Consider the following 20,879-nt stretch of genomic DNA (forward strand, 5'->3'; position numbering starts at 1 on the left):
GACCGGGAAATCATCAACACCATCGTTGGCAGGTTTGCCGGTGGTGGAAGCTCCTAGTGCGCCCGGAAGAAGAACCTCATAGCGGTGCACCAAGTTAACATGGTGTCATTTCGAGCGAGGATGTCGCCCATCACCTTCACCGATGACGATTTCAAGGATGTCAATTATCAGAGGACGACCCAATGGTGATATCGGTCGACATCGATAAGTTTACCATCATGAAAACATTGATGGACCAAGGAAGTTCAGTAGATATCCTCTACTGGAAAATCTTCAAGGAGATGAGGAAACCAGAAGCAAAGATGGTGTCGTATGATGTCCATGTTGTCAGTTTCGCGGGCGAGAGGGTTAGTACTAAAGGCTACATTGAGCTTTATACCACCTTCGGCGAGGTGAAGAGCAGGAAGACCATTAAGATCTGGTACTTGGTAATTGATGGTAACACATCGTACAACATCCTCCTAGGACGACCGTCCATCAATCGGCTGAGGGAGATCATCTCAACACCCCACCTGGAAATGAAGTTCCCTTCACCGTCAGGGGACATTCTCACGGTGCATGTAGACCAAAAACTCGCACGAGAATATTACGCTGAAAGACTTAGAGTGGAATCGATGCAGAACAACCGGTCCCCAAAGCACAAATCCTCTCGGAAACAAAATTCTCCTCGTAGAGAAGCCCCACCTACATCGATGGAGCACACAATCGCTTTGTTGGATCTGGATCCCCGAATGACCAAGGATAGGCTGGAGGACAGGGAAGAACTACGCCGAGTACCCCTGCTCAACGAGGAGCACATCACCTGTGTCGGCACGACCATAAGAACATGGACCTCTTCGCATGGACAACATCTGATATGCTGGGAGTGAGTCCAGATATCATCACGCACAAGCTTTCAGTGTTCAGGAAGAACGCCCGATCGAATAGAAGAAGAGAAATCATAGAAAGGAGAAGAGGTTGACAGTTAAGGAAGAAACCGATAAGCTCCTATCGGTCGAGTTCATCCGTGAAGCCCGATACACCACATGGTTGGCCAATGTGGTCATGGTCACCAAACTGAACGAAAAATGGAGAATGTGTGTGGACCACGAACCTAAACAAGGTTACCCGAAGAATTCGTATTCACTTCCCAACATCGACCGGCTGGTCGATGGAGCGATTGACCACAAGTCCTTAGATAAGCATGCACCCCTGGGATAAGGAGAAGACGGTTTTCGTGACGGACAACGCCAACTACTACTATGAAGTGATGTCGTTCGGCCTGAAGAACTTTGGAGCAACCTACCAACGGCTCGTGGATAAGATCTTTAAGGGTCTTATCGGTCAGTGTGTGGAGGCTTACGTCAACAACATCATGGTGAAGTCTAATTCGTGTGACCATATCAAGGACCTTGAAGCGGTCTTCGAAGCCCTCAGACGGACGAACATGAGGCTCAACCCCGAGAAGTGCACATTCGAGGTTGAAGGAGGGAAATTCTTGGGTTTCATGCTAACCCACCCGGGGATTGAGGCCAATATGGATAAGTGTTGAACAATCACTGAGATGCGGAGCCCCAAAAACATAAAGGAGGTAGCTGATAGGGCGTCTTACCCCCCCCCCCCCCTCCCCCCCTCACCAGGTTTTTGCCCTAGCTAGCTGAGAATGAGGCCGATGGTGTAGCTGCTCCGCAAGACAGTTAAGTTCAGTTGGGACGAGAAGTGTGAAGAAATCTTCCAACAACTGAAGGACTTCTTGTCGTCGCTAGCAGCCATTCAAAAGCCAAAACCCGGCCAACCCATTGTGGTGTATCTGGCGGTCTTTAAAGAAGCGATCAATGCCTCGTTAGTTCAGGAAATGGAGAACGAAGAACGACCGATATACTTCGTCAATTAGATGCTCAATGCAGCCAAGACAAAATACCAGATGATAGAGAATGTGGCCCTCGCCCTAATCCTAACGCCTAGGCGGATGCGCCCATACTTTCATAATCACTCCATCATGGTAAGAACTGACTACCCTATTTTCAAAATTTTATCTAAACTCGACCTTGGAGAGTGAATGATAGGGTGGTCAATTGAGCTTTTAGAGTTCGACATCCGGTACAAGCCGAGAGGTGCCATAAAGTCTCAATGTTTGGCCGACTTCTCCGCCGAGCTCACACCTCTGCCAAACCTCTTGGTCGGATGGACACTATATGTGGACGACTCCTTAAACAAGACCACATGTGGAGCAGGAGTCGTCCTCGAAGGACCTGGTGGTCTCCTCTTGGAGCAAGCCCTCCAATTTGGGTTCAAGACCACCAATAATCAAGTAGAGTATGAGGCTCTTCTCGCCGAGGTAACTTGCAAAAGCGACTCCCAAGTTATGATCAGCCATATCAAAGGGGAATTCGAGGTAAAGGAGCCTTTGCTCCAAAGATACTACCACACGGTCCTTAACAACATGACATTCGCATGGTCGTTCGCCATCTGGAGGATTGACATCATCGGACCCTTTGCCTAGGGAAAGGGTTAGAAAAAATTCCTCCTAGTCGGAGTTCACTATTTCACCAAATGGATCAATGTTGAGCCACTCGCATCCATTTCCGCCAAAAACGTGAAAAACTTTGTTTGGCGAATATTGTGTGCTGGTTCGGTTGTGCCACACACAATAATAACTGACAATGGCCGACAGTTTATCAACCGAGGGCTCCAATCTTTCTACGATAACGTCAGTATCAAGTTCATAACAGCCTCGGTCGAACACCCCCAGAACAATGAGTAGGCCGAGGCTGCCAATAAGGTCATCCTGAACGAACTGAAGAACCGGCTCAACAAAGCAAAAGGTCGATGGACCGAAGAACTACAAGAAATCCTGTGGGCATATCGTTGCACCCCCCACACGACCACACAAGAAATACCATATAGCCTAACGTACGGAACCGAAGCAATGATTCTGGTCGAGGTAGGCGAGCCTACATTCCGAAGGAAGATGTTTGATCTGATCCTGAATGAAGAGAGTCTCTCGGTCAACCTAGATTTGGTCAACGAGCTCCGCGAAAGAGCAAGATTCGAGAAGCAGCATGCAAGCTTTGGGCGGCGAGACGCTACAACACAAAGGTCCGACCGAGGAGCTTTCAGAAGGGAGACCTCGTCTGGAGGATGAGAAGCGATGCAAGGAAGAATGAAGACAAGTTTTCATCCAACTGGGAAGGGCCCTTCCGGATCCGAGAAGTTGCAGCTGGGGGCACGTACCACCTAGAGTGGTTGTTAGAAAAATCATCATACCCTGCTAATACCGCAAAACCTCAGATCGCTCTAGAGGAAGCCTTAACCGGCACACCCTACTGATACCGCAAAACCTCATTTTGATCTGGATGAAGCCTTAGCCGACATACCCTGTCGACATCGCAAAACCTTGGTTTGGTCTGGATGAAGCCTTAATCGGCATACCCTGCTAATACGACAAAAGTTGGGTACAGTCAAAGGTGTAGCCTTAACCGGCTTACCCTACTGACACCTAGAAAAATCATGTTCGGTCTAGATGAAGCTCAACCGGCATACCCTGTCGAAACCTTAAAACGCATTACGACCGATGAACTTGTTCAATTAAGTTATCCAACCGATGAACTTAACTTGTTCAATTTCTTTGATCATTAAGCTACAATGTACGAAGAAACATCCATTTCATATATGAAGTAAGAAAGGAAGAGGTCACACCCCAGCCTCAAAGGTAAAGCGATAAAGGGTCACATGTTGGCAGAAGCAAAAAAAAAATGCTAAAGCCTAAGACTTACTAGTCTTCGCCTTCAGCACCTTCAGTCGATGCAGGTTGCGTTGTTCTCTTCAAAGCCCTCACTTCAGCCATCGACAAGATTGGACCCTCAAACAGTTTGTTTTCAGGTTCGAAATCACCGGACGGTGGCGGACCATTGTAGAGGATGTTGGCCTGACGGACGGCCTGGAAAAAACTTTGGTTGAGTAGCTCCAAAGTGTCGTCAAAATTTTTATCCAGCTTCACCTTGACTGTTTCCTTCTCAGCCTTCATCTCGGAGTTCTCGGCATGCAATACTAAGATCTTATTATATGTCCCCTCTACGACCTTCTTCATTTGTGCATTCTCGGCCATAATCTCCACAACTCGTTGCTCAAGCTCAGCCGCTCGGTCTTCGGCGATCTCCCGCTCAGCAGCTTCTGAGCAAGCCTCTCCGCATGCTCAATGTTAACCGCGGGAGACTGCTTCAGGTTTTCCGAAGCTTTTGAAAGTTCGTGCTCAAGCCGAGATATCTTCTAGGCATGGTGACCCCAGTCCTCGGAACCCAGGCGGGCCAAGACAAGCGCTTGGCACATCATCCCGATGTTGCCTTGGAGCAAGTCTTCCAAGGGGACGCCCCATATGAGCTCTCACGTTGGCTCAGGCAGACCAATCTTGACCCCCCTGCAAATTGTAAGTCACCTGCCAACACCGACAGGGGTGACATGGAAACCTCCATTGTACGCTCGATCGCAGAAGGGGAGATTGGCCGGTTAAAGTCATCTGTTGGCGGAAAGTCAACGTCTATCGGTGTTCGGCGCAGAGGAGGTGGTGTCGGCATTAACCCGGGGGAGCCGGTGGTCGTAGTTATGTTACCCCCTCCCTCGGTCTTTCTTGATTTTCCTAAAAGGGCCAGCACCACCATACGATCCCTTTCCAACCGCTAGGGCCTCAATACTCGGCCTACCCTTCTGCTGAGCGACCCTTTCCTTGAAGACGTCCAACAAGCCCTTCGATTGAGAAGAGTCTTGGTTCATGAATGGCAAAGAACGGAGAGCCAAAGAAGAAGAAGAAGAGGTAGGACGAGACAAAGAAGACATGACTAATCTTGTGAAAGACAAAATATCAAAGTAGTAGCGTAGTGTCTCGGCATTGTTGGGACCACTATTTATAGCCCTCGAGAGTCTCGGAGACGAAGCATCACAACCATGTCAACCTTAGATCTTTTCGATCCAACGGTCCTCGTTACTTGGCACCCAAAAAACCTCTCATCAATGTGGGTCATGTCATGCCAGCAGGCACCGCTTGACGTTGCGTCAGGTATCAAGAAGTCCAATCGTCACGCCAAACTCATAAGCTCGACTGACACATCACTCTCAAAGGACTCTTCAAATTAATCATCCTCGAGCCTGGGGGCAAGTGTACCGGTGAGGGTTGTACGACTGATGTCATGTCTCAGTCCCAATCACTAGGTCGACAGAGGTAAAGGTCCACGTCCATGGGGCCGACTAACAATAGAAGTCCAATTACACTCAATCAAGGTCAGCGAAGCTAATCCACAATTAAGAGCTAGGTAATGCAGCCATAAACGCGGTCAAACTCCTTAACCTGGCCCAATAAGGATAGCCCACCAATGGTAATATAAATAGCACATATTTCAAGAATCAGGTACGTCATCATATACAGTGCTCTGAGAACCGAGCGTCGAATACATTTGTTGACTTGAGCGTCGGAGTGCCTTCTGTAGGTACCCTCCGAATCTGGATTACAAGAAGACCGAGAGTAGAGACTAGGAAGGAAGAGCAAGGAGTTTACAAGGAAGGGAGTTGAAGGACAGTACAACCTACCGATAGAGGGAGAAAGAGGAATCCTCTCAATAGTTCTTTAGGCCCCAACTCCTATATATATATATATATATATATATATATATATATATATATATATATATATATATATATATATAAATAAGTAAAAATATATTAAAATATTACAAGTAAATTTTATCATTTATCACAAAATAAATAGAATACAAGGTTCAAAGGATACATGGACAATGCTTAAGAACATAAAATAAATAGAAAACAAGATTCAAAGGAAACATACGAAAGATGAAAAAATGAGAATTAAACACACTCTTAATTAATTGTTGGATCACTAACTGAAATTTAAGATGTGAAACCTCCATCTACATATAAAATTTGCCCATTGATATATGATGCAGCAGGAAGACAAAGAAATGCAACAAGTGATGATACTTCGTTGGGTTCTCCTATACGACCGGAAGGTATTTTAGATGTTACATTAGCATCAAACTCTTTTGGTCCACTTTTCTCCTGAAAGAACAACAATTACTATGATATTAACATATGAGAAATAAAAAACATAATGGTAACATATGTGTCAAATAAGAAATTGCACAATTTTTTTTTATCGGCAATAAAAAATTAAATAAATAGGAACCACTTTAGGGGTGGTTCAACCCTTATACAAGAAATTGCTCAATAAATACCATTTTACGCATAACACAGTTCTACCAATACCGTAATACCTTAACCATCAATTTTCCCTATGAAGTAAGGAAGGTAGGTTAAGCCTATCCACTTGAAAGCCTATGACATATGACATTACCTTTTAAGTAAACCTTTTAATACAATAAATTTGTGACTATTTTGATTAAATAATATTTAATTTTTTACTTTTATTCAATGTAAGAACTAAAACTTAAAGTTATACTTAAGTTTCTAACAAGGGTATATACCAATACATAAATGTGTCTAATTCATGGTTATAAAAAATTACCTTTGGTTGTCTCTGGTAAGCAGCGAAAAAACCTACATCGCGACTCATCTATTTGGGTATAATTAAGTAGGAGTCACGTTTAAGACACACAAAATCTCCATGGTGAAACTATATAAAGGGAAGTGGACATGAATGTCTAAGATTAAGCAGGAATAGAAGTAGAAAAAGTATTTAGGTTCCTTCCCTCTACCCAGACAAACTATCTCGAACTCTTTACACCTATGCAAGGATAATATCCATCACGGGTACCTTTTAAAAAAATGTCTACACTCTCAACGAAAGCTTGAAGCATGGATGGTTGTCGAAATTTCGAGAAAATCTCTCGGACTCAGTTATCCACCCACACGTAGTTGGCCTCTCGAAACTCCTCACCCCTATATGAACTTATGGAAGTAAGAAAAGGATGCCAAAAACCCTATGTCATTCCTACCTACAAGATCAACAACAACTCGAGAGAACTTGCTAGTGCTTTCGGCATCAATAGAGCTGAAATTAATATCTACAGCCATCACCCTTCCTCCACTTGGACCCTTAACATAGAAGAAAACAAAGTGCTAATAGAAAGAGAAGACATGGTTACCTCCGAAGACTCCTCAACCGATACACCCACAAATTCTAAAAAAACAAACACTCTCGACATTCAGATTCTTCAAGCAAATTTACGGGTAAAGTGTAAGAAGTGGATCCCACTACCACTCCTATTTATAGGTGGAGGAAGGGGCGAATATGAACCATCTTGCCCATTCTAAACCGTTGGATCATGTCGGCATCAACGGTCCAGATCATCTGACCTTGCACATCTTGACAGTATGTCACATCCACGCGCCTCAAATGCCCAATTAGTTTTCCCACTCGACTCCTAGGTCGTGTAAGCGGTCACACAGCGTAACAGTCACGTGGATATACTGGCCAACAAGAAGATTAACATCCGGCGTAGCGGTTAGCTGACTTAGCGATCACATAGACCCTACATAGAATTCCTCTACTAGGGCCTGGGGGCATATAGCCCGGGGCAGGCATCCAGCTAAAGATAAAGAAATTTTTCTTTCAAAGACTCTATGTGACACTCAAAAAATCATTCCACTTGAGCCTGAGGGACAAATGTACTACCGGATGGCCGAGTGGTCAATGGCCTTTCGGCTACTTAACCTAAATAGAACCCTTCAAATTCCATTTAAACATAATCAAGCCAGTTTATTTGCAAAGAGTTAGGACACCATCGGACCCTCTTTTGTACCCCACGAACGAACCCATAAATGTAGGCGTTCATCCAAAAGGTATAAATACCAGAGACAGACAGACGCTTAAGGTAATTTTTTTCTCTTTTAACCCACCTACATAGTGTACTAGGACTAACTTGATCGTCAGAGTACATTTGCAAGTTCCTCCCACAATCATTCGGAGAAACAAAAGACTTGACTGAAGACTATAGCACCTGAAGACCGAGAAGACCAGAAGCAAAAGATAAAAGAATTTTCTCTAAGAGAAACCCAACCTTGTAAAAACATTTATATTTATAACCTTTTTAAAACATTACCAAATTGGACATGATCCAAATTTACAATACTAATCTGCTACTCTTGATCTTAACTTCTTTTCTACATTATCAATATCCATTTCATATCTTTAAACTTACCATGACAGATTCCAAGAGTGGAGTCCAAATTTTGGTCAATGATCAATTTATTTTTGTAACTTGCCTTTTGCATGATAAATGCTTTAGCTTTGCAGGTGTTTATGGTGCTAACACATACTTGCTAGATGACTTTTGTGGAGGGATCTTAGTTTCTTCACAGGATCTTGGTGTATTTTGGAAGATTTTAATGTTGTACTCTTGGTTGATGACTGCAAAGGGGGGTGACTCCTAATCAGGTTTCTTGTAATGAATTCCTTGATTGGATTAATACTAATGATCTTACTTGTATGTCTTTTACTGGACCTTGTTATACTTTGTGTAATAGGAGGAGAGGGTTACACAAAATTCATAGAAAACTGGATAGGGTTTTATGTAATAAAATGTGCCTAAATGAATGAGATTTTTGTACTTATTAGGTTCTGGTTGAAAATTGTTCTAACCACTCCCCTATTCTTGCTAGTAATTGTTTAAGGAAGGTTAGCAATTTTTGTTTCTTTTCCATGTGGCTTTATAATAGTTCATGTATGAAGCTTATTCATGATTCTTGGGCTAATATTGGTGTTGGTTGTCCTATGCTTATTTTTCAACATAAGTTAAAAACGTTGAAAATTGAGCTCCGAGCCTGGAATAAAAATTCTTTTGATAATATTCACAATGTAGTGCTTCTTAAGCAGGGTCTCCTTATTGGTATTCAACAAACTTTAGAGACTGCTAGTTTATCTGATATTGATGGGCTTATCTATCAAGAAGATTTCTAAGGAGGAGCTTGATCATACTTTTCACTGTCAATATTTGTTTTGGAAAGAAAGGACCAGGATGCTCTAGTTTAAAGATAGGGAAAAAATACTACTTTTTTCCATGTTGTGGTTAAAAAGAGAAATAATTCTAGTGGGATTCATTACCTACGGATTGATAATGAGGTTATTGAGGATCCTCAACTCATTGAGGATCATATTTATGATTTTTATAAAAAAAATTACGCTGAGTTTGTTTCTAATGATCAGGATAGAGGTAATATGGAAGATTTTATCAGTACTTATATTCTTGAGCTAGTTTCCTCTGAGGAGAATAAGATGTTGATTAAATGCCCTGATTATTTGGAAATCAAGAATGTTGTTTTTAATCTTAATGGTACATTTGGTTTTGATGGTTTTGGTGGTGTTTTCTATCATTCTTGTTGGGAAATTATTGGGACAGATGTTTGCAAAGCTGTTCAACAGTTTTTTTAAACAAAACTGGGTTCTTCTTGTAATGAACAGTAATGTGGTATCTCTTATTCCTAAGATTCAGGATGCTAAATCCATTAATATTATAGGCTAATTGTTGTTACTAATTTCAAATTTAAGATTATTTCCAAAATACTTGTGGATAGGCTTGCAATTGTGGCTGCTAGAATCATTTCTCCTAATCAATATGTGTTTGTGCAAGGTAGACAAATTCAAGATTGTATTGGTATTGCTTTTGAAGCTATTAACATGCTTTCTAAAAAGGTTAGATGAGGTAATGTGTCTTACAAAGTTGATATTCAAAAAGCATTTGACACTCTAAGTTGGAAGTTCTTATTATTAGTTTTGACACGCTTTGGTTTTCATCCCTTGTTTGTCGGTTGGATTAGTACAATTCTCTGTTTAGCTATCACTACAAAAAAATGTGTAAAAAGTGGCAGTTTTAATATGGCGGTTATTAATAACCGCCACAAATTTCAGTATAATACGTCATTTCATTAACCGCCACAATTATCTTTTAAATTATGTCATTTTTAACCATCACAATTTTTCTTCATATTTGAAAACTTGCTTTCACTTGAAAATGTTTTTTTTTTTAAATTACTGTATTCTTTTTTTTAAAACACTTACTTTACAACACTCTCGTCCCTATGTGGAGAACCATTAGCGATCTCTCTCCCTCTACACAAACCCTAGCACTCTCTCCCTCCATACGAGCCCTAGCGCTCTCTCCCTCCACACGTTTATTGTCACAAAACCCTACTCTCGCGTCCGCCATCGCCACCTCCTTGCAAGGATTCAACACAATCAAACCCTATCGCCTTCAGAAGTTCAAATTACGCCTCTGATGTGAAGAGGTCCGATTTGAAGGTAATTAAATGCTTGCGCGTTCTCTTATCAATGCCGATTATTTTTTGAATGTTTCTTGCTTTGTTTGATGTGTAATTGAAGGAACTGACATGGGCAGTTTTGATTCTCTTCTCTATAGATCTCCTCTCTTTTTATATTATGATCCTTGTGAAATTGAAAACATAATTGTCAAGCTTTCCTTCACAAGTAATAGTTGTACTTAGTTATCATGATCTGATACTTTCTCATATAGGTTTCTATGTTTTGAAAACTTAGATATGAAAATACGATGATTTCTGCAGGGGAGGACTTATGGTTTCAATGGAGCACTTATAAAGGCCACTAGAATATCAGGAATGCGAAATTTCAATATAAATGTATGCAGATATGTTCCGTGATAAGTTTCTTGTACTAAATATTTTTCAGAGGGAAAGGTCAAGTAATTTCTCTGTGATCATGAAGGGTAGGATTTTGGCCTTTTACCAATCAAAGCAGCTACCTGGGGACCTTTTGTTCTTCTCAATCTGGAAAAAGAGAATGTCTCTCAGAAGAAAGTTGATAGCCATAATGTGTCAAAGGAATGGCTGGATAGCTGTTCAGAAGTACTGAGTTCCAGTGGAATTGATTCTTCACTAAGTTATGTTTGCAGACGTGAATACACAATTGAATGCAATTGGAAGGTATGAATTGACTATTTGATTTAATTGATTCTTTTTCCTGGAAGTTATTGTTTATTATGTGAGCTACGGTTACATTTTCGTTATAATTATGTGACCAGATTTTTATCTGGTTTATGAAACTTCACTCTCACGTATAGTAGGTAAACCTGTTTGCTTTATCTCACAAGTGAACATTCTCTAAAAGAAATTTTAAACATCAACTTTTATTATATCCACAATGTTGTTTGTATGATTCAATGGGTTTTTTTTCTAAGACTTTAGCAATTTCAGGGTTTTTTTTTAAGGTATTCTGTGATAACTAACTTAGATGGTGGCTATCATGTGTCGTATGCACATAAAGGCCTTGTTTCTGATCTTAAGATGGATTCCTATTCTACTGTAAGCTTCTTTGCTATCTTTAAAAAATCTTTTCATTTTACATGCTATTGTACTGTAGCATGAAAAATTGAGTCATGTAGATGGTTTTTTGGGACCCTTGTTACATGACTTTTTCATCCTTTTCTGCAACCAGAATAAAGAATTTTCTTTATCAGTCTACTAACTAAAATAATTTTCTAAAGTGAGCTAAAATAATAAATACTTTTGGCACTGGATTTTTTATTTCTTTTGTTACACATCTGGTTGCTTATGTTCTAAAAAGATTGTTTATGAATGAGACAACAGATGTTTGAAAAGGTTAGCATCCAAAGTTGTGAAGGTAGCTCAGAGAAAAGCGAAGAGAATTATGATCGACTTGGAAGAAAAGCTATATACGCTTTTATTTACCCAAACTTCATGATTAATAGGTGCTTGTTTTGTTGTTGTTTAGGCATGGTAGATATTTTTTCAGTCATCTTATTCATTTAAACAAGAAATTTTGATATATTCAAGTGTATTATTTGTTTTGCAAATTAGCATGCTTTATAACTTGGGGTGCTTGCTGGCCTTCATAGGTACGGAGCTTGGATGGACACCAATCTTGTGGTTCCACTAGGACCCAACAAATGTTAAGTAATATTTGACTACTATCTTGAACGCTCTTTGAAGGTAACTTCTAGTTATGTAGGCATATAATACCCAATATTCTATCCATGATTCAGAGTCTCTAAAATGTATCTGTTGTTAACTTACTGCACTATCAACCCCATTAGACTAAGGATAACAAAAACTTGTTTTCTTGTATGGGCTCCCTTTTTGTCAATCAACAGAAAATTATTTATACTCTTAATAGTATATATATAAAATAACTATCTATTACATAAATCTGTACATAATTTTATATATATTTTGTTCGCAATAAAAACAATATTTTATGCTATCATTGTTATTACACTTGGGGAAGTGGGGTGTGTACTGTTTATCATTAATGCATGCTGTGCTTCCAATAGAATATCTTTGTGAATAACATTTGTGAACTCATTTGTATCCCTTTCTGGAATATCAAAATTTGGATTGGAATTACTTATTATACCGTCGATTACATACTAATGAATAAACATGGTGTTTTGTATTTAAGGGGTGTTATATTTAATAACACCCCTTAAATAAACATGATTCAATTTGTGAGGCTTAAATGAATAAACAATTAATTTTGTAAATATAATAAATTTTATTTTACAAATTAATTTTTATATGGTGAAGTTAGACTTCAATTTATTTTTTTAAATGGTATTAAAACTTATGAGAGTCTATCTTATTCACGTTTATTAGTCTATTGTGTTTTTTTTTTATATCAACTCTTTACTTCTTAATCTTAATATCTCTAGTATTCCATGTAGGTATGATAAAGATTTTACTTTAATTAAAAATATAATTAAACTAAATTATAAGAGTGGGTATGAACCTTACCTACTAAATAAATTTATATAATTTGGTTAAATTTAGAATTTAGTTTCTAATATATATTGCTAAATATCAATAATTAGATTATTTTACCAATATTGATAACTAAAAATTATAGTGACATTTATTATGTATACATAATTAATAAATAATTTATTACATTAAATGTTAAACGATTTTACTATAAAGTAACACTCTATATATATATATATATATATATATATATATTCGTTTTTATGAGTATTTAGAGGGACAATTAGAGGAGCTGTAGAAGATTTTTTTTCAGGTTAGATTTTGTGGCCCATTCATATTGTTCAAATTGAAGAGATTTCCCGATCAACGGAGATGTGTATATGGACTATTGATTCACTTCCTTTTTATTAGCTTTTCTCAGTTATTTATGTAATTAAATTTTTTCTGTATATTCTATGATAAACAAGTTAAATTTTAGTCAATGATATTTGCAGCTATCAGGAAGCAATTGAGGACATTACAAAAAGAATGGGTGCTGACATGGCCAAATTTACACATGAAATACCTTTTTGACTTTCACTCCATGTTCAGGTGTGTTGATGTATGGGTTTCTTATTTGTCACTTCAATTTAATTTTATAATCCAGGATTTGAAATATGAGGAGAACTCTGTTAAGGCAGTACAATGCTTAAATGACAGGGTCACTAAAGCTCTGATGCATGCTGAAGATTCCTTAATATACATGTCTGCTTTAAGAGGCTCGTCTATATTTCGTTTTTGTGCTATACCCCAGGTACTGTTCTTTTACTTAGTTACTTCTGATGGAACTGTTATTTAGTTCATGTCACTCTATGTTGCAATGATATACCATAATTTATATGCATGTTTTATATTGTTTGCATACCATGTTATGTTTCAGAAGAGTTAAATCATTTCAGCTTCCTCCCTATTCAGTTCAATAAAATATGAAAAAGTAAAATTAATATATTATGCCAGTTTCTTTTAAGATTTAGTTTAAGACTTCCCAAAAGATGTGTTAATAACAATCTATTATACAATTTTTAGTTAAGTGTTTTACCTATACATAGTGGTAAGCCAAGAAACAGAATATCTTTTAATAGAAACTTCATGTACAATAATTGTGAGAGTACAGATTGTCTTCCTGTGGTTGAGTGATTTTAATAGATCATGATTGTGTGAGGGTTTAGCTATATAGCCTTGCTGGTTTTAGTTAATACTACGTGGAATAAGAAATTTGTTCTTTTGAGTTGCATATGTTCTAGAGGAAGAAGTTGCTTGGGTGGATTTACTGGGTACAATCTGATGCTATGTGGAACCTATTTTTCTTTAAGCACTATTAATTTTTTTTTGGGGTCAAAGGGGTGTTAGTTTCGTTCATATTCATTTTATGTTTAATGAATCTAGCAATAGTTATTTTGATAATCTTTCCCTAGTAATTTTGATGTTTATTTGACATGTGCTGCACTGTGACAGATAATGGCAATTGGAACACTAGCGTTATGTTACAACAACATTGAGGTCTTCAGAGGGTGTAGTTAAAATGAGGAGAGGTCAGAACAACTATTTTGATACTGAAGTCTTTTATTGGTATCTTTTATTTTATAATTATAAACATACAAATTCATTAACTTAAAATTATTTATTTCAGACATCAGATTATGGAAGTGGTGCTCCATCACCTAATCAAGTAATAGGATCAAGTGCTGGAAGCAAAATTGATTAGGATGTGTGTTTTAATTTTAAACTTGATTAGGGATGTATGAACTTTTGAACAATTATGTGTTGTAATTTTAAACTTGATTAGGGATGTATGAACTCTTGAACAATTATGTGTTGTAATTTTAAACTTGATTAGAAATGTATGACCTTTATATGTGTTTTAATTTTCAATTATATATAAATTTTTTAACATTATTATGTGTGCTTTAGTTTTCAATGGAAATGAATAGATGATTATAACTTTATACATTATTTTATTTTATTATGCAAAAGTGGTGGTTAAATTTTATAATTGTACCAAACAGATTATAAAAAAGTGGTGGTTAAAATTTATAATTGTATAAAACAAATTATAAAAAAAGTGGTTAAATTTTATTTATTCAGTATTAAAATTACGTCAGTTAAAAACGCCACTACTTATGTATACTATGGTGTTAGAATTTTCTTCAATGATTGTAAATTGCGACAGTTATAACTAACACTACTTACATATAAAAACCGTCACAACTTACACTATGTTTAAAGTGGCGGGTGTTGCGGCGGGTAACATAAAACCGCCACATTAAACTTTGTGGCGGCCAGTTCTATGGCGGTTTGGGAAACCGCCACAAGCGTATATTGTGGCGGTTATAAACGTCACTTTATACGAAAAAAACCGCCACAATATACACTTTTTTTTGTAGTGTATGCTTTCTATCAAGATAAATGGTAGTTTGGTGGGTTTTTTTTCTCTCTAAGCTTGTGAATGATAAGAAGATTCTACATATGGCTAATCCACAAGGTTATTTCACTCCCTCTTTTATTTTATATGTTAATGACATATTTGTTTTCTTTAGCGAGGATAATAAGTCTCCTAGAAATTTGAGTATTTTTCTTAAATATATGGAGATTTTTCGGTTCAATATGTTAATAATTCTAAGAGTATTTTTTTCACCATATATAATTCTGCAAGATTTGTCACCAAAATTCAATGTCTTCTTTTTTGTAGTCATGGTTGTTTACCTTTTACTTATTTATGGGTGCCTATTTTTGTTGGCGCTCCAAAGTGTCGATTTCTTCAACCTTTGGCTAATAAAGTCAAATTAAAGCTAGCATATTGGAAAGGTAAATCTCTTAGCATGATGGGTCATATTTAGTTGGTTAGTACGATGATTATTAGATTTCTAACTTATAGCTTTAATATGTATAAATGGCATGTGTTCCTTCTTAAGCAAGTTGAGCAGTGGTATAGAAATTTTATTTGGACTGATGATATTATGAAAAAAGGCATAAGATATAGTTAATTGGACTAAGATTAGTTCTTCTATTGAGAATGAAAGTTTGAAGATTATTAACCATCATCATGAAAATAACGCGTATCTTCTTAACTTTGCTTATAACAACAAACCTTGGTCTTTTCTCCTGAAAGACAGAGTTCTTAAATCAAAATATAAGCTTAGAATGGTTTATAGATCCTCATACATTTGGCCTGGAATTAAGCAGTTTTATCACACTATTCTTAACCATACTTCTTGGACTATTGGTACAGGTACTTTTATTATTTTCTGTAATGATAAATGATGTTCTACTACTTCTTTAGCAAATAGTGCAGGTTATTTGATGGTGCTAGCATTCTGGATACAGTTTCTCAATTTTGGACTGATTGTGGTTGAAATATTCTCTTGTCTTTACGGCATATGCCTCATTTTTTAATCATATCATGGTTAGGGAGGAACATGATATTCCTAATTGGATAATATCAAAATAGTCTGCTTTTTAAAAAAACAACAAGTATTCAAAGGGTGTTAAACATATATGGAATTGAAATACCTTTTCATTAAAGAAGAAGTTCAAAAAACAAAGGGTGTCAATTGAACACATTAGCACCAATATCATGATTACAGACCCGTTGACAAAAGGTCTTCCACCAAAAACATTTAATGAACATGTTGAAAGAATGGGTGTTACTAAAAACCATTCTTGACCTTATGATTGAGTTTCATGTTCTTTATGTAATTGGAACTCCGAACTCATTATATTATTGTTTATGATATTTAATGCATCATGTTTTATTGCATTAGGTATTGTATATACATGAATGAGTTATGTTGATATAACAGGATTAATATTTGTCTTTGACTAAGACATTATTGTTGGACCATCATAAACATTTCATTTATAAGTCATCTTAAGTAGAAAACTTAATTGTAGTACTTGGAAGAAATTATGTCGACTTAATGAAAAACTCATATTAGCCTATACTTAATGATGATATAATTATATAATCAATGCTTAAGATATTTCAACCTTATGTTATGTGCAGTATATTTTGCTTATTAAACCATAAACATAATTCTGCCATATTGGCCAAGTGGGAGAATGTAAAATATGCATATATGACATATGTGGTTTAAAAAAATAAAATAAAAATAATATTAGTTGGTTATGAAATTTTAGAAAAGGTAGTTGAGATATTTTCTTTTCCATCAGAAAGTCTTGTAAAAGTGAGAAAAATGTTAAAAAAGAGAAAACTAATTTTGTAGTTTATCATCTATTATCAACTCATTGAAAACAAATCTCCATGGATCAAGTACGCATATTTCAACTTATAAGATTATGAAAAGCATATAATTCTAAGATCTTGACTTAATACTTATGTAAAACTAAAGTTAGATTTACATAATAAAGAAATATTTACACTCCAAAAAAAAAAAAAAGTTTATAAACCATATCCCATTGCTGATTCTATACACAATTATCATGTATTTATAAAATGACATTTATTGTAGGTGCATTCCATGCTTATAATAAGTAATATATATAATTAAAATCTTTTATGGTTCACAATCTTTTCCTTTATTTTTCATTTTATTAGAAAATAGAATACATGTTTGGTTCTCAAATAACATGGGATATTAAAAATAGGCAAGAGTGGGGCTAAACATTAGTATCAACACAACAATATTAAATTGTGTAACCCCCATCTATGGTTATAATTTGTCCAGTGATGTATGAAGCAGCTGGAAGGCAAAGGAAAGCAACCATTCCTGATATGTCCTTAGGTTCTCCAGTGCGACCAGCCATTGTTTTAGGCTTCGTAGCTTCAATAATTTTACTCCCTTCATCAAGAGATTCCTATAACAAAAACAATACTGAGAGATCTTTGGAATGACTGCTAAATTAATTATGCAGATTAGAGTATTCCCAGTATAAAATCCAGAAGTTCGGTCTTAACAAATCCAGGTGCTACGGCATTTGCACGAATATTATCCTTTGCCAATTCCAATGCTACGTTCTTGGTGAATTGATTCATAGCTCCTGAATTATATTTACATACAGATTCATTATCTTCTGAAGCTCCAATTTATGAAGTTACCAATTTAAAAGGATCCAAAGATAGGAAAATATACCTTTAGAGGATGCATAGACAGAACTGAAAGGAAAAGATTTGAGACCTGCAATTGAGGATATGAATACTATGTTCCCATATCCAGATGCTTTGAGAAGTGGATGTGCTAGTTGACAAAGGTGGTAACTAGACTCAAAATTAGTTCCCATTATTGTACTTATATCTTCTGCAGTATAATCTATGAGGTTCTTAGGTACAGTAGTTCCGGCATTATTTATCTATAGAAAATCAGAAATTGAAAGAGAATTGAGCTATGTATATCATGAAATTTAGAACCTGATGGTGGAACTTGAAATCTTAATATAAATTATTTTTATCCCTTTGAACATGCATTAACAGTACTCAGTTGTTTGTATATCAAAGTTTTGTAATTAGAAATGCTCTTGCTACTATTAATTATGTTTTGTTCTCCTCTTGCTAGTTATACTCGGAACTTTCTCAGATGAAAAATCACTACAAAAAAAATCAGTATTATCTACGAATTTTTACCCACGGATCTGAGTCCGTAGGTAAATTCAGCATTACCTACGGATATTACCTACGAACAACATTACCTACGGACATTAACTACAGATTCTGAATCCGTAGGTAAATTCAGCATTAACTACCAACTATTACCCACGAATTCTGAATCTGTAGGTAAATTCAGCATTACCTACCAACTATTACCTACGGATCTTATTACCTACCAACTTTTACCTACAGATCTCTATTACCTACCAACTATCATACATATTAATAATATTAATATAATAATTTAAATAATATAAATAGTATTATATTAATAATAATAATATTAATGATATTAGTAATATAATAAAATTAATAATATCAGTAATAATAACATTAATAATATAAATAGTGCTAATAAAAATATATATAAAATTAACATTTTTTATAATATTAATAATATTAACATTATTTATAATTTTAATAAATATTTAATAATATTAATAAATATTTATAATATTAATCATATTTAATAATATTAATAATATTTAATAATATTAATAATATTAATAATATTTAATAATATTAATAATATTCATATCTAAATAAAGATATGTATTATGTTAAAAGATGAAATATGACAAACATACTTTTCCAATACCTTATTTTGAAAGGATCCATAGTACAACATTTTCTCAAATTAATTACAATGTATTTTTCTTTGCTAATAGATTACATGTTATACATTTTCAACCAAATTTATAACATTTTTTTATTTCTCCTTACTAAAAACATCGCTTAAATATTATGGTTTCAAATTAATTCTCAATACACTATATTTGATGTCACCATATAAACAAATTATTTCACTCAACTATTATTTGTAAGTCATGGCAAAAGTACCAAATTAAATCACGCAAGTAACAAAATAATAAGCAAAAGTCATATCCATATATACTTGTGTGACAACTAAATAATTCAAGTATAATTTATAAATTAAAAGAATTTAATACGTTAACCAAATTTAAAAGACACTTGCATTTAGAGACTTCAAAACTATACCAAACAATTAGTGAATGAGTGTAAATCAAATGAATGAGAATTGTCATGGTTTAACTTCATTTGAATTTTTAATATCACAATTATCCTATTCAACTAAGAGCATGGTATCATATCAATATGAATTAACTTAATCAAGGTGATTATACCAAGAAAGCAAACAATCCAGAAATTACATAAAAACTAAAGAGTTTTCAATTAATTATATAATTAAAATTCTCATCAAAATTGATCTCATTAATATTTTCACCAAAATGTACATTCAAACTTATATTTTTTATAAACCTACAACATTAAAATTGTTATTTCTTTATTTAGAAAGGTAGAGGTACTCTCAATGAGCTACTCGAACAATACATATATTCATTATTTTTAAACCAAATTCAACTATCTAGATTTATAAAATAAATGCATACAACTCTTACACTTTAATTTAGACATAAAGGCAATGCAAATCACTTTATAATGTGATTCAAAACTTTCAATCTCAAACAAAACATACTCAATAACTTATTCACATTATAATCAACATAAAATATAAATAATTCAATCTCAAAGAACATTATATTTTTCCGAAAAACAAACATTGCTAAAAGAAAATTCAGAATGGTGATGACATTATCCCTGCATCCAGATCTTTTAACTTAGGGTTCTATTTGAAAATAAAACTAGTTTCCCTTACATGACTTTGAGTAGTTGTGCTCACAAAGAGCTCAAATCCTACACAATCCAAAGGTAGTTTAACCTACATCATAGAGTCTTGATCAATGATCCAAATATATCACTAGGACTCTGAACTAACAGGAATTAATCCTAAAGCTCTAAATGTCACATGAAAAGCCTATATTAAAGATAATCTAACAAGTTCAAAACTGACTGAATAAAAGAATGAGCAAAAATGAACTTACTCTGTCTAAAACTCTGATCAGGAAGACTTGTGGTATTCTCTCCCATGAATCCAATGGCGGACTCCGATCGTCATTCTGATGACAAAGATGTTCAAAAATTTAGAGAGAAGAAAGACGAATAAAAAAGAAAAGTTTAGAGAGATGGTGGTTCTTTTAAAATGAAACCTGAATAACTGTTTTTTTTGTTTTTATACTTTTTTCACTTTCATAATAAAATATTCAGTTGTCATTTAAAATATATCACTTATACTCTAAAGCTATTTTATAGGTCCCTATAAAAATCCTCAAGGAAATGCAATTAGTCTAAAAAATACAACAAAAATACTAGGACGAGTCTAGAATTTGTCTAGCAAGAAGAAAACTCTAGAGATAACTTTGACAAGTAGAAATATCTCAAAATGGGGACAACATTTCATTACTCAAATCAAAGTTAAAATTAATACATGACGTGCTACCATTTCGGATACAATCTCTCAGTTTTGGACTGGTTGTGATTGGAATATTCCATTGTCTTTACAACAAATGTCTCCTTTTTTTTAATCATATCATGGTTAGGGAGGAAAAAGATCTCCCTAATTGGATTCTAGATGAGTCTATTCGTTTCACTCTTAAATTACCTAGGACTTTTTTCTTGGAAT

At 35.4% G+C, this 20,879-nt stretch overlaps 1 protein-coding gene and 2 long non-coding RNA genes across 7 annotated transcripts; 2 read left to right on the forward strand and 1 right to left on the reverse strand.

The window, feature by feature from the left end:
* Nucleotides 1-5,689: 5,689 nt before the first annotated feature.
* LOC150025436 (uncharacterized) lies at nucleotides 5,690-8,178 on the reverse strand. The gene is made up of 2 exons (XR_016514714.1): nucleotides 8,148-8,178; nucleotides 5,690-6,045 (listed from the first exon to the last, which is right to left on the reverse strand). It is a non-coding gene; the product is annotated as an uncharacterized LOC150025436 (long non-coding RNA).
* Nucleotides 8,179-10,055: 1,877 nt separating this feature from the next.
* LOC137823886 (choline monooxygenase, chloroplastic-like) lies at nucleotides 10,056-11,916 on the forward strand. Of its 4 annotated transcripts, none has more exons than XM_090293736.1 (5): nucleotides 10,056-10,243; nucleotides 10,525-10,599; nucleotides 10,690-10,902; nucleotides 11,566-11,687; nucleotides 11,797-11,916. In XM_090293736.1, exons 2-5 carry the CDS (start codon nucleotides 10,579-10,581, stop codon nucleotides 11,873-11,875), a joined length of 435 nt encoding a protein of 144 aa, XP_090149862.1. In that variant the 5' UTR covers nucleotides 10,056-10,243; nucleotides 10,525-10,578; the 3' UTR covers nucleotides 11,876-11,916. The 4 variants fall into 4 exon arrangements, 2 of the variants coding, with proteins under 2 accessions (XP_090149862.1, XP_090149863.1); XR_016514711.1 differs by having other exon boundaries at nucleotides 10,092-10,243; nucleotides 10,685-10,902; nucleotides 11,797-11,854; XM_090293737.1 differs by having other exon boundaries at nucleotides 10,092-10,243; nucleotides 10,499-10,599.
* Nucleotides 11,917-13,195: 1,279 nt separating this feature from the next.
* LOC150025437 (uncharacterized) lies at nucleotides 13,196-14,262 on the forward strand. 2 transcript variants are annotated; one of them, XR_016514712.1, is made up of 3 exons: nucleotides 13,196-13,287; nucleotides 13,396-13,489; nucleotides 14,191-14,262. It is a non-coding gene; the product is annotated as an uncharacterized LOC150025437 (long non-coding RNA). The 2 variants fall into 2 exon arrangements; XR_016514713.1 differs by having other exon boundaries at nucleotides 13,202-13,297.
* The last annotated feature ends 6,617 nt before the right edge of the window (nucleotides 14,263-20,879 follow it).

Source organism: Phaseolus vulgaris, chromosome 8, assembly GCF_051622355.1.
Source record: "Phaseolus vulgaris cultivar YP4 chromosome 8, ASM5162235v1, whole genome shotgun sequence".
NCBI classification, from domain to species: Eukaryota; Viridiplantae; Streptophyta; class Magnoliopsida; order Fabales; family Fabaceae; genus Phaseolus; species Phaseolus vulgaris.